The sequence below is a fragment of the Schistocerca piceifrons genome, chromosome X (genome assembly GCF_021461385.2).
Source record: "Schistocerca piceifrons isolate TAMUIC-IGC-003096 chromosome X, iqSchPice1.1, whole genome shotgun sequence".
Taxonomy (NCBI): Eukaryota; Metazoa; Arthropoda; class Insecta; order Orthoptera; family Acrididae; genus Schistocerca; species Schistocerca piceifrons.
In genome coordinates this window covers 736,835,545-736,848,812 of record NC_060149.1, presented here as the reverse complement: position 1 = coordinate 736,848,812, position 13,268 = coordinate 736,835,545, and the positions used below count along the sequence as shown (strand labels likewise).

Here is a 13,268-nt window from a genome sequence, read left to right as displayed (position 1 = left end):
TATATTATCCAGTGTTTCTGTAAATTAATTAAGGTGACAGCTATGGTGGTTCCTTTGAAAAGGAAATGACTAATTGTCTATATGAAGATGGTATCCGTTTTTTCGGACATGTCCGAAAGTACAAATACATTTGGTGATCTTGCAGCTCTCAAAGAATTAAATTACAATCAAATCCAGACCTTTAGCTGCTTACAGGCGTTGGTAAATATCAACGGGGACAGTTGAAAATGTGTGCCCCAACTGGGACTCGAACCTGGGATCTCCTGCTTACATGGCAGACGCTCTATCCATCTGAGCCACCAAGGACACAGAGGATAGTGCAATTGCAGGGACTTCTCTCTGGCACACTCCCCATGATATAGATAAGGCTTACCGGCCAATGATCTTATTCAGTGCAGATGCACTCACATTGCCCGAACTCTTATGGGAATCAGTAGATTGACTGTCGTGAGTAATGAGTATAGTGGGCAGCGCCACTACACATGTAGTGTGTGGGCAGTAAGTTGGAAGTGTGGCTCTGACAGGGAACATGCCAGAGGTAAGCCTCTGCAGTCACACTATCCTCTGTGTCCTCGATGGCTCAATCGGATAGAGCATCTGCCATGTAAGCAGGAGATCCCAGGCTCGAGTCCTAGTCAGGGCACACGTTTTCATCTGTCTCATTGATATTTATCAACACCTGTAAGCAGCTAAAGGTCTGGATTTCATTGTAATTTCATGACTAATTTTTTTCCACGTTTTGTCCTTTCTGAGCTTATGCTTCATCTCAAATGACTTCATCAACAGGATATTAAACCCCAGTTTTCCTTAATTTTCTTCTAGATAATCTCTCTGTTTAGCCATAACCTACCTCATTGTACTTCTACTTTTTTCTTTTTTATTGTGTAGTAACAGCTTGTATAATATATACATAATTCAAATTTCTCTGGTTCCCAATATTACAGTCAAGATAAATCTTCATATGCATTTATGGTTGGAATTTAACTGCCGAAATAGATATAAATATATTTCAGAACTTTTTTGACATCCAGATTCAAACACTGTGTTATTCCTTCCACTACTTTTAAGTTTCATAAGAGATACTTAATTGTGCATGCATGAATACCATGAGCTTATTAGCACCTTAAATTAAAAGGGCTAAATTCAATTTATTTATTTATTTATTTTTTCAGGAGATTTATGAAATTGAATACAGGGAGACAAATTATACTCCCAGGCGGTATCATGACAGTGGCAGTGAAGAAAGTGTGAGTATGCAATTGAAGATCCATATAAAAAGAATTCAAACATGATTTTGTATATTTAAAATCGACTACAGGTGAGAATTCATTTCCCTTTTGCAGCAGTGGCAGATAAATGTATGTTAATCTTCTAAATTTGCTAATCCCACTCAGAAAAGTTCTTTTAAGCTTTAAATGTACTGCATCTTCATCCTGCCCATTTCCTATTGCTCTTCTTGTAAGTGAACTCATCTGGCATTATAGTATCTGACCCCTCTTCTTATCATCTATCCTTCCTTTCTTTGCCTTTTATATTTGATATGAGTGAGATTCAAATCCCATTCAGGTCATTCTGATTTAGCTTTTGTGTGGTTTCCCCAAATAATGTAAAACAAATACTGGGATGGTTCCTTTAACAAGGCCTTATGCCTCCCCCATCTTTGTCAGATCCCAGTGTGTGTCTCCCTTTAATGATCTCCGCATTGAAGGAACACTAGTCTTAACTTTCATACTGTTGTTCTGTCCCTTTTCTCACTATAGGGATATGATATTTAGTACAGTGCTTTACATAGGTACCTCTCTTTCATGTATTTCAACTTGAACCAGTGTGCAGACTAATGGAAGACGGTCTACATTACACCTGTGATTGATGATAGGCTGTACAGAAGTAGCACCTTCTTTAATCATGTAATTGTAGACCCCCATTAGAGAGCTGACTTGACAGGCATATCAGAAGATAGAGAGCTACATTTTACATGAACAGTACCCAAGTGGGCAAGTATTTTGCATCAGTTATTAACCCTCGCATCTGACGATGTGAGCACTATATTTCTGGTTCTATGATTTTTATCCAGTGGTTGAAATCTTTGTGTCTTGGTCCCTGGGATTCCCATTTGATCTTTGATATTGTCCCTTTTTCCTTGGGTTCATCTTAAAGAATCCTTGATGTTAATTAGTGAAAAGCTGGACATGAAAATAAGCTTTGCCATCATTTGCTGACATCAACATATTTTGTATTCAGTGACAAATATTTCGAACAAGCTGACAAGAGTGATTGTGGGAGTCCCTTATATCCCACAGTCACAAATTTATTTATTGAAGATTTTGAAAGCAAAGTGCTGAAGATGTCGTTTTCAAAACCTGCCACTCTTTGGTTATTTATTGAAGATTTTGAAAGCAAAGTGCTGAAGATGTCGTTTTTAAAACCTGCCACTCTTTGGTGGTACATTTATGGTGTGACCACACATAACAGGTGCTCTGAACCAATTCCGGGATCATTTTAGCTGCCTTCATCCTAGCATTAAGTTCACAATGTAGATGGTAAGCAATGGAAAGCTTGTGTGTCTAGACATATTGGTCTACAGAAAGGATAATGGAACTCTGGGACCCAGTGTTTATTGAAAACAGACACACATGGTTTGATATCTACATACAATGATATATCATCCACTCTGTCAATGCATGAGGATCCTGCAGATGTTTGCGGAAAGGGCTTACGCTGTATGTTATCGAGAAGGCTTGACACAAGAGCTGGAGCACCTGTTCATGCAGAATAGCTACACAGACAAACTGATCCATCATGGCTTCAAGTTTGGACCTTCACCAAAACCAGTAGACACTGCATGTAGAACAGTGGCTTTCCTTCCGTATGGTGGTGGCATATCTTCAAAGATTGAATGGATTTTAAAGAGATATAACAGAGTCAGTTCATGTGAAATCAGCCAATGGTCTGGTTCTTGACATCTCAGATTCTGATAATTTTTTGTAGACTGATAGTAATAGATGTTTGCATGAAAAATTTCAAATCAAATTTTTTTTGCCCTTTCATTTTTGAGTTATTAATTTTTAAAATATACAAAAATTAGTGATTTTTATGTTTTGAAACCTTAAAATCACCATATCTCAAAAACTATTTGACTTAAAGGCTAAAATTTGCACCATTTTATTCAGTTTCTCATAAGCTTTCAAAATGTGTACCAATTGACAGTATTCATAACAGTGCTGAATTTTCCCAGATGCAATTATTTTTTTATTTTGAAAATTTCAAAATTGGATTTTTTTGTTTGAAAAAATGTTACTAGTACATTATTTGTTAATCTGTATGCTAAATTTCATGACAATGTTCCAGTGGGAACATATTAAAGTAATTTTATTTTACTTGTAAGTGCAGCACCTTGTGTGTGGTCTTTAGTGCTTTGGACATGTTACTAAAGTGTAATATGTCAAAAACCAAATAAGGCTGTCAAATCATTATTTCTTATTTAGTGACAATCAATTTATTACATGATTAGAACTGTACATGTAAATTTAAATTCACATTTGGCTTTCCCATGTTAACTGTGAAAATATTTCAACAGACACCATAACAACACATGCTCAGAAAATACTATGAATAATTTACTAAATTATTCCTTCATTTTACAGATACATTTATATTATCAGTATTTTTAACCAAACAATGTTGTGTCTGTTATTTAGAAATGTGTTATCTGTGTGTCTTGCAAAGAGAAATTTTTTACTCATCTTGAAGAGGAAGGATGTTATGGTGATATCCACTAACAATCTTATTAGAGTCTAAAATTATGTATTCCACTTTTCTTTCAAATGATATAACCTAGTTCTTCCAAGTAGTATTGATATAATTGATGTAACAACACATTCTTTTCCGATATTATGCAAAGCTTTTCACAACTATTCATCTGATAGTCTATAAACTGATGAGTCAAAACAATATGACCACCTGATTAATAGCTTGTTTGTCCATCTTTGGAATGAAATCCATCACTGAATCTGCATATCAGGGATCCAACAGTTCGTTGGTTAGTTTATGGAGATATGTGGCATTGGATGTCTGTGCACAGGTCATGTAATTCTCATAAATAATGGGCCAATGATTTACGTACCTAGTGATGGTGCTTGATAGAGAACCAGATTATTATTATTATTATTATTATGATAACACAAACACCCAGTTCCTGGGCAGAAAAAATCCCCAACCTGGCCAGGAATTGAACCAGATGAGTTCCATAGGATTTACATCAGGTAAATTTGGTTACCGAGACATAAATGTGGTTTGCTGTTGTCTGCGTGTCTTTGATTACTACCACAGGTCCCATGAAAGTGCAGAAGAATGTCTCCCATAGCATAATACCACTCCGACCAGCCTGAGTCTGTGGTGAGTTGCATGTTTCAAGCTGCCGTTCACCTCAATGCTGGCATTTTTTGGAGATGACCTTCAACCAAGTGTAGCAAAAATATGATCATCCCAAAGAGCTGGCATATTTCCATTGAGTGAGGATCAAATCCTGATGGTCCCATGTCCACTGCAATCATAACTGACGATGTCTTTGAGCCAACATGCAAACATGTAGGTGTGGTCTACTGTGGAGCTCCATATTCAACAATGTACAGGGAATGGTGTGCCCTGAAACGTGTGTGTGCACCAGCATTGTGCTTTTTCAGCAGAGATGCCGCAGATTACCATCTGTCCTACCGTACAGAACAGACAAGCCTCCTGACTCCACATTCTGTGAAGAGTTGTGGACTTCCAACCATTTAGCACCTAGTGGTAGTTTCACTGTCTTTTTACCTCTTTCATAGATGCTCTCAATAGTAACACATGAACGTTCAACCAGCTTTGCTATTTTTGAGATACTCGTTCATAGGCTCTGTGTAATAACAATTTGCCCTTTCTCAAAGTCACTTGTCTCAATGTATTTCATCAGTTGCAGCCCATTTCTTCACTAGGGTTATCCCCAATCTGTGTCTGCTTTGTTTACATACTTTTGTTACCATGTGACATGCCCGCAGAGGCACCATGCAGCATCCAGCATTGTCATAATGTTTTGGCTGTTCAGTATATGTTCTTCCAGTGGCAGTTGAGGGATTTAATTTACAAAGTAGGAAGTTTTTTATTACAGTCAATTTATCTTGTCTTCATAATTATGAAAAAGAAACAGCTGGTCCACAATGACGTGTAAATAAAAGGTTTTGCTTCCCTACAAAACATTGACTGACCAGCTTGTGTCAGAAAACTACATGTACAACATTCCACTTTGTGGGCTGTACTTGGTACTACTTGTGTTACAACGTATGGCTTCTTACATTTTATAGAGCGATTAAGCATTTTAATCATGACACACTTTATGCATGGAGGTCATATGCTTAAAGAGTTGTACATGCACAAAGCATCCTGGTCCTTTTTCCCTTACCAGTACTTTACTAATTTTATTTCAACGATTCATCTCTACTGAAGAGAATACCATCAGTTGAAGTGAATGTGTGATACACATACGCACACTCTTTTGTTCTATAAATATTATAAATATTATCATTTCATATATATGTACAACTACTGCTGTAAATTAAAAGTTACATAAAACTGAAAATGCATACTATCCCTTACATTATTTATGTTAATTGTTATCTGGAATATTTCAGTACAATTTTAAACTGATGAAGCAAATATTTCAGTACAATTTTAAAATGGTGAAGCAAAGTATGCTTACTTAGTGCTCAATAGTTTCATTTTAACAATAAATCTTAAATTAAATTTTCCCCAAGACATTTAAGTCTCGAATTTATCTACGATAACGTTAGAATCTGAAGAAGTGAATTAAAATTTGTGCTGCAGCCAGGACTTGAACCCACGTCTTCTTGCTTACTAGGCAGATATGCTGACCACTACAGCACCACAGCATTATGGTCAGCATAGCTGCATGGACTACCGAAGTCAAATACCCTCCCCAACACAAACTCCAGTTCACATCTCCCTTTATGTTGTCACTATTACCAGGGCTCTCCAACATTATCATAGATAAATTAGAGACTTAAATGTCTCAGGGAAAATTTAATTTAAGATCTATACGATCACATGTAGTACAGCACTTCCCCATTACGTACAATGCTGGGGTGCTATTATAATGTCAGAGAGCCCTGGTAATAGTGACAATATAAGGGGAGATGTGAATTGGAGTTTGTTGGGGAGGGAATTTGACTTGGGTAGTTCATGCAGATATGTTGACCATAATACTGTGGTGGTGTAATGGTCAGCAAATCTGCCTAGTAAGCAAGAAGACCCGGGTTTGAGTCCCAGCCGCAGCACAAATTTTAATTCACTTCTTCAGCTTCCAACATTAGTTTAATGAACCAGCTTGCAAACCAAGTTCAGTTGAGATACAGTCAGCAATACAAATAGCAGTAAAATAACATTTATTTCCATATCATACCTTCAGTATACCACCATGAAATTAGGCACATATGTTAACAAACAGCGTATGACTAACCTACCTTTTTCAAAACAAAAAAAGTTCTGATTCTGAAATTTTCAAATTTAAAAAAAAATTTCGTTTTGGAAAATTTAACATTTTAATGAATTTGGTCAAGTAGCATATATTTTTAAAGCCAATAATAAACTGAATAAAATGGTATAAATTTCAGGTCTGCATGTCAAATACTTTTTCAGATATGGCCATTTTAAGGTTGCAAAACATGGCAAAATGTGCACCGTTTTGAGAACTTTAAAAATTAATAAATCAAATACAAAATGCCCAAAAAATTTTAATTTTTGATTTTATCGTATTTTGATAGGTGTATTAAAATGACAAAATATTACAAAATTCTGAATCGTCAAGGTTCAAATTTGTTTTTTTATTGGTTGATTTTCACCTGCCAGCCAAGATAAGAGCACTCCTTGTTTCAGTAAAAATGACCAGAGATTGGGGAGGCCCTTTATATTCAGAATTTCTTGCCACTGTTGGGAAATACATATTGGTCAAACTATTTAAAACATTTAAAACAGAGTTATTGAGCCCTGTCGGCACACACAATTGCTGGAGTCTGAGGAATTTGCAGTCGCGGAGCCCTGTCTCACTGAGAGACACAGAATGTTATATGATTTGAATGCAAATGGTTCCCCCTGCATCTCTCTGTTGGGACTGTGTTTTAAAGGAATCTATTGAAATTAGACTGGCAGACGTTATTATAAATAGAGACAAAGGTTACCCTTTAAGTAATATTTGGATCCCTGTTTTATCTGATATTAAAAAACAATGGTCATTGACTTGGCCAGCAGAATGTATCTACAGTGGTACTCAGTGATTATCCACATTTTTTTCCAGCTTTCGCCAGTGGGCTGTACTTTCACTTACAATTGGGGACAGCAGTGACTCTTCCTGATGCATTTTGTATTCTACAGTCTATGAAAGGGCTACTGATCATTTTATGGATCAGTTCCAGCAAGATTAGCAAACAGAGTTCTCACCTGAAGGTGGCAGCCAGATGGAATATGGAAATATTGTGTCTAGATGATTGCATGATCTGGCTGCAGATATGACAAAAATATCATCAATTAATATGCTGGAAAAATCTACATTGTCACAATGAACACTTCGACTGAAATGAAATGAAATGTTGTCTGACTCGGGCCTCCTGTCAGGTAGACCAGTTGCCTGGTGCAAGTCGTTTTGGTTGATGTCATTTCAGTGACTTCCATGTTGATGGGAATGAGATGATGATGATGATGAAGAAGTCAACACAACACCCAGTCCCTGAGTGGAGAAAATCTCCGACCCAGCCGGGAATCGAACCCGGGCCCCTTCGCATGGTGTACCATCAAGCTGACCACTCAGCTATCGTGGCAGAAAAGACTTTCACTGAAGCTACCACACCATGATACTCCCATATTTCCATGCCTATGGGATTTGTTGATTAAAATTTCATCATTATGCAAGCTCCTTTTCAGTACAGGAAAGAGCCATTCCTACAGATGAATAATGGTGTGAGTACATGGTGACTGCTGAGTGTAACTAATGTGACTATTGCTGTCTATTGGTCTTTGGGAAAGTTTGAGTCATTGGCATGAGGGACATAGGAACATCATACTCACAGATTATACAGATGGTTGATTGTAGTGCAGTGACTACAGAACGAGTTGTGGCTAGATGAATTTAGGACAACAGTGTGGCAAGGATAGACACAGATCCTTCCAGAAGGATTACTGTGCAAAAAGAATGTAGAATTTTTTTAGACTGACTCTAATGAATATACTGATGGCAACCACTGAAATTTGGGCAAACACTACAGGCAGTGTGTCACCACAAACTGTGGGGAATATTTTACTAGAAGCTGGATTGAGATATTGAGTTATCATGCACCATTTACTGCTGACACCATACTATAGGCAATAGAGATATACATAGTTTAGAGAAAACCGACTGGAACAGAATGTGACATTCTGTGGTGTTCAGCAATAAGTGTCACTTCTGTTTGTGGTTGTCAGATTGATGAAATGAAATGGTCTGTGGTTGGGAGGGTGTAGGGGGATACAGTACCGTACCAGTCAAACAGTTAGAAATTTTTCAAATATCTTGTATTATGATTTCCTGCTGTGGTTCTATACGGTGAACAGCAGTGAGGCTGAGATGTCCAGCACCTTCAGCATAGCTTGCACTTCCAACACTATCCAGCAGATGGTGGGCAGGTGATGTAATGCTCTTGACCCACTGCCCTGCGTTGATGGCCAGTGAACCGCTTCCCAGGGCTGGCGTGATGTGGTAGTGGCTCCAGCTCCCATGATTTCTGGGCAAATTGCCCTGTTGAAGGGTTGAACTGTGGTCCACAAATAGCATTCCTGATGGCACCCCAACTGCCACAGCCTTGTGGTAATAGAGCTGCGATGCTAATACAAGTGACTTTAGTATTGCCTGCTGTTTATTTGCTTTCAGGCTGTGCTTGCTTGGCCTTCACTGTGCTTTGCGGCTTGTCTGCTAAGCACTTCCATGGCTGCCAGTGTGGAAATGCTTGTGCCTTCTTCCACTTACATACTGCTGTGTTGGCTGTTTCCGCATCTTGCCAGGCCAACTCACCTCACACTGTTGTGATGGCTGTGTTGTATATAGTAACGTACAACAGCCGAACTTGCCTGCATTGGTGCTGCTGCAATTTACTTCCTACTCTGTGCATTGCTGACAAATATGGTCAGTGTACTAGACATAGATGACCTAATGAAAAGTCACAGGAAGCAAAGATTCTAAAGAGCCACACCCTCTCCATCTCTTGATTTCATGGTGTGGGGAGATGGGGAGGTATTGGATGTGACAACAGTGTTGTTTTTGTAATTGTTGAAGGAAAGCTAAATGCCCACCAATATGTCCCAAGAATGGTATATTCTGTTGTCACACCCTTCATGACCAGGGTACCAAATGGCAAATTCCAGCTGGAAATGCAAGACCCCACACTGCAGTTTACACCAAAAACACCTTGAGAAATGTTCATATGACTAGCCTGCCTGTTCCCCTAATTTGTCAGACAGAACATGTGTGATACACTATAGGAAGTTTAGGAGGACACATACTTTCATACCTGTATTTAGCCAGCACTCTCCATGAACTAACACATCATGTGTTTCGGGCATGGCTGGAAATTCCTCTATATGATATTCAGGGGCATGTTACTTACATGCTACAACAGATATGAGAGTTTATTCATGTATATGAGGCTAACATCCCAGGTAGATGTAGTTGATGGACATGAGTTCAAAATGAAATGAGAGTTTAATCATTTGATACCCATAACACTGTATTATGAACATGTCCAGGAAGATTTTATAGATAATAGACTTGAGCTTCATGGTATAAGACACTACTTTTCTTTCCATGACTGAATGAAAACATGCTAAGCAAAAGGAAAAGCAGTTAATACAGATGCCAAAATGACAAGGGAAACAGAGTGATGGAAAATAATAGGGGGGGGGGGAAAAATAGAAAGAAAATTCAGCTTTCTGTTAACAATATTAGTGGCTCATTCTATAACTTCAGATGATCCCATTGAACATGAGAATACATAATCATTACAGTCTTTCTAATGTTTATTGCATGTATTCTATAATGGGGTGTCTAAGATGGCTTCAAGCGGGCTGTGATTGTCTGCCTTAGAGGGCTGCGGATGCAGCAGAAGAGGCAACTTGAGGATACAAGAAATGCTTTATTACTGTTTGAACATTGGAAACTCCAGGTAGGCTTGTCAACAACGTAGGAAAAAAATAGATTGCTTCTTACTGTAAAGATAATACATTAAGTTGCAGACAGGCACAGTTAAAAGACATTTACACATTAGCTTTCAGCCACAGCCTTCATCAGAAAAAGAAAGAGAAATATGCACCATTCACTCACACAAGCAAGCACACCTCATGCACACATGACCACCAACTCTGACAGCTTGGCCAAAGCTGCTGGAGTTCGCGGTCATGTATGTGAGGTGTGCTTGCTTGTATGAATGAATGATGTGTGTTTCTCTTTTCGTGGTGAAGGCTGTGGCCGAAAACTTACGTTAAGTGTCTCTTAATTGTGCCTGTGTGTAACTTAACATGTCATCCTTACAGTAAGTAGCAATCTATCTTTTCCTACCTTGTTTACTATTGTTTAGTTACATTTATCAGTTTTCAATGATGCTAGTGTTGATCCCTGGCAAGCACAGAAAATACATGAATATGGCATCTTCCAGTATGTTAACCTTCCAGCCTGACTTGATAGCAGTAATGCCAGCTGTGCATGTCTGCTGCTGCTTCCTATGCCAGAAGTATCATGTTACCCGATTCATAGCTGGATGGCTCAGCGTAGGATGCTGTTACCATGAATACAGCAGACTGTATGGCCCCCAGTGGCCCAGTGCTTGGATGATCAGATGACAGACGGAGGTTCGAGGCCACATGACAGTGGTGACGGCTGCATCATGAGTGTGGTGTTGACACATACTAGGTGTCATACTACTGCCCAGTTGTTTGGCCATGCTGTAGCTGTGCATGGCTGACTATGCAGAAGCCATTGTGTTTCTATGTCACTTGGAAGCATCTCGAACAGGGGCCAGTGATCTAGTCTTGGCTGTTGCTACACTATGGTGACTGGAACAGCATAAGTGTCTAGCTCCTGCCAGGTGCTGTGTGAGCAAGTCATAAAGATGACCAGTTGTGATCATCCTAGACCTGGCACTTGGCTGTAGCTGTGGCACTTCCTTTCCCCTAAGAAAATCTAGCCCCCAGATTGCTGTTTTAAGCTGGATGCATCAAAAGTGCTGATACATTTATAGGTATTTACACCTTGTGTCCTCTATTTCACTGACAGTATCACCTTTTTGTACACTATTTACCCTTCCTTTTCCATTGCAATAGCATTTGGCATACATACTGAGTTTGTGGTTTATGAATGGTTCTGTCTTTTCTCAATTTGTTCCGATTGTGCTGGTATGAACCCATAGGTTGAAGGTTGGTGGAGGTGAAATATGGGCAGCTCTATGCTTGAACTGGTACTAAACAATACATACTGCAGCTTAAGTCATACAGAGAGCTGAGGTTGTAATTCTTGTGGTTATGAGTGGGTGGTGATGATTTGTATGATACCTTTTCATGTGGTCTAATAGGTGCTCCATTGTTGTGTGGCCTTTTTATGCAGCTAACATCTGATTAAGGGAGGAAATCAGAGTTGGATCTAAAGTGTTTTTGAAGTAGGATAGATTTTCAGCGGGTGAGATCTCAAAAGGTTGGTTGGGTAGGTAAATTAATGTGTTTGTAGCCTTTAGGATTGTGGTTCCACTGATGATGGCTGATAATTAGGGGATTTGTGTGGAAATATTACATCAGATGCCATCATTCAATAACTTTTGTCCCTGTAGCTCTATGTGGTGTTTGCCACTGTAATGTTCTTGCTTGTAGCAAGTAACATTGATGACCACTGGATTTGTCTTGGCATATAACCAATGCAATCCTACCTTTGGAAGAATTCTACTTTATTTGTGCTTACTTCCTTGGGACATTCTGTTGCAGATGTCTGGGAGTGGATCTTGGCGAACTCGCATGACAGTGTGTAGGGTTACTATTCCCTGGTTGAGTTCTGTATCTGCTTGTACTTGCTGTAATGCCCTACTGATCTGGTCTAAATCCGCTGCAGTGGCCATACTGGAAGCTGCCTTCATTATTCGACAACCTGCATCTGGCCAGCCCCTTTTTTTGTCAGACAATCAAGGCTAACTACTTAATTTGGTGTAATTGCCTCTCTAACCATTTAAAAGCTGGCTGTAGGAGCTGCTTATTGTTGAACCCTGTCTGAATTTACTTCATGAATGCAGTGTGTTAAAATTATCTTCTAATTTCTGAATTTTGTGTTCCATTGTCCATACATCACAATTCATCCTTAGGGTCTACTGATCTGACATTATATTTCCAGCTGCTTTGTGAAAAATATGTCACTTCTTAGAAGACATACCTTGAGGGCTTGTGCCATCCTGCAAAAAGCACATCAGACTTACCACAATGATGCTTTCGATGTCTGGTGCTGGAACTGTTACCTCTTGTCCTGGCTTGGGACTGGACTGTGCCCTAATGTAAGAGGAAACACTCCTGTTTGCTTGACATTCCCAGTCGCAACATAAATGTGTAGTGATGTGTCGGAATAAATGTTGTTGTGCCCTGTTTCTCTTACCCGATTTTACCCTTCTTTTCCTTTTTTCCAGGCATGCTCCACCCTCTTTCTGAAGGTGCTGCCAGAAATGGAGGCAGTGCCTCCAGGGTTCCTTTAAATGGGTGAACGTGGCTACGTACTCCACTGTGGAGTATGTTAGGAGTTGTAATTTAACATTAACAGGTGACGCCTGATAGTGTCTGTGGTAATGCCTAACACATTTTAGTCTTTCCCTCTGGCACATATAACATTGCTTATTGTCCACATGATACTTTGGTAATGTTGCTTTATTATGGCCAGTACCTTCCTGTCGTTCCAAAGCTTTAGTGTTTATCTTTTTAACGTGGTGAAAAATAATTTTCAACTTTATGGGAAATTTTGAACTCATGTTATATCTTTCCCTAGAGGAGATGTACATAGCTCAAAAAGAGATAGCATCTTTTTACCAAAAATTACGACATACAGGAATAAGCCTGTACTGTCATGGATTTCTGAGTTATATGTCACTGTTACATAGTGGAATAGGGTGTCCCATTCAGTACAGTGATGGTTAATGTAGCAAATCAGCAGTTTTAGTGTTGTTTGGTGGACTCTTTCA

General features: G+C 39.0%; 1 protein-coding gene across 1 annotated transcript in view; it reads left to right on the top strand.

Moving 5' to 3' along the window:
- LOC124722743 overlaps positions 1–13,268 on the top strand; it is a 297,887-nt gene that overhangs the window by 242,672 nt on the left and 41,947 nt on the right. The window contains exon 9 of the mRNA XM_047247884.1: positions 1,173–1,247. Within this exon, the coding sequence (XP_047103840.1) occupies positions 1,173–1,247 (75 nt within the window). The remainder of the gene's footprint in view (positions 1–1,172; positions 1,248–13,268) is intronic.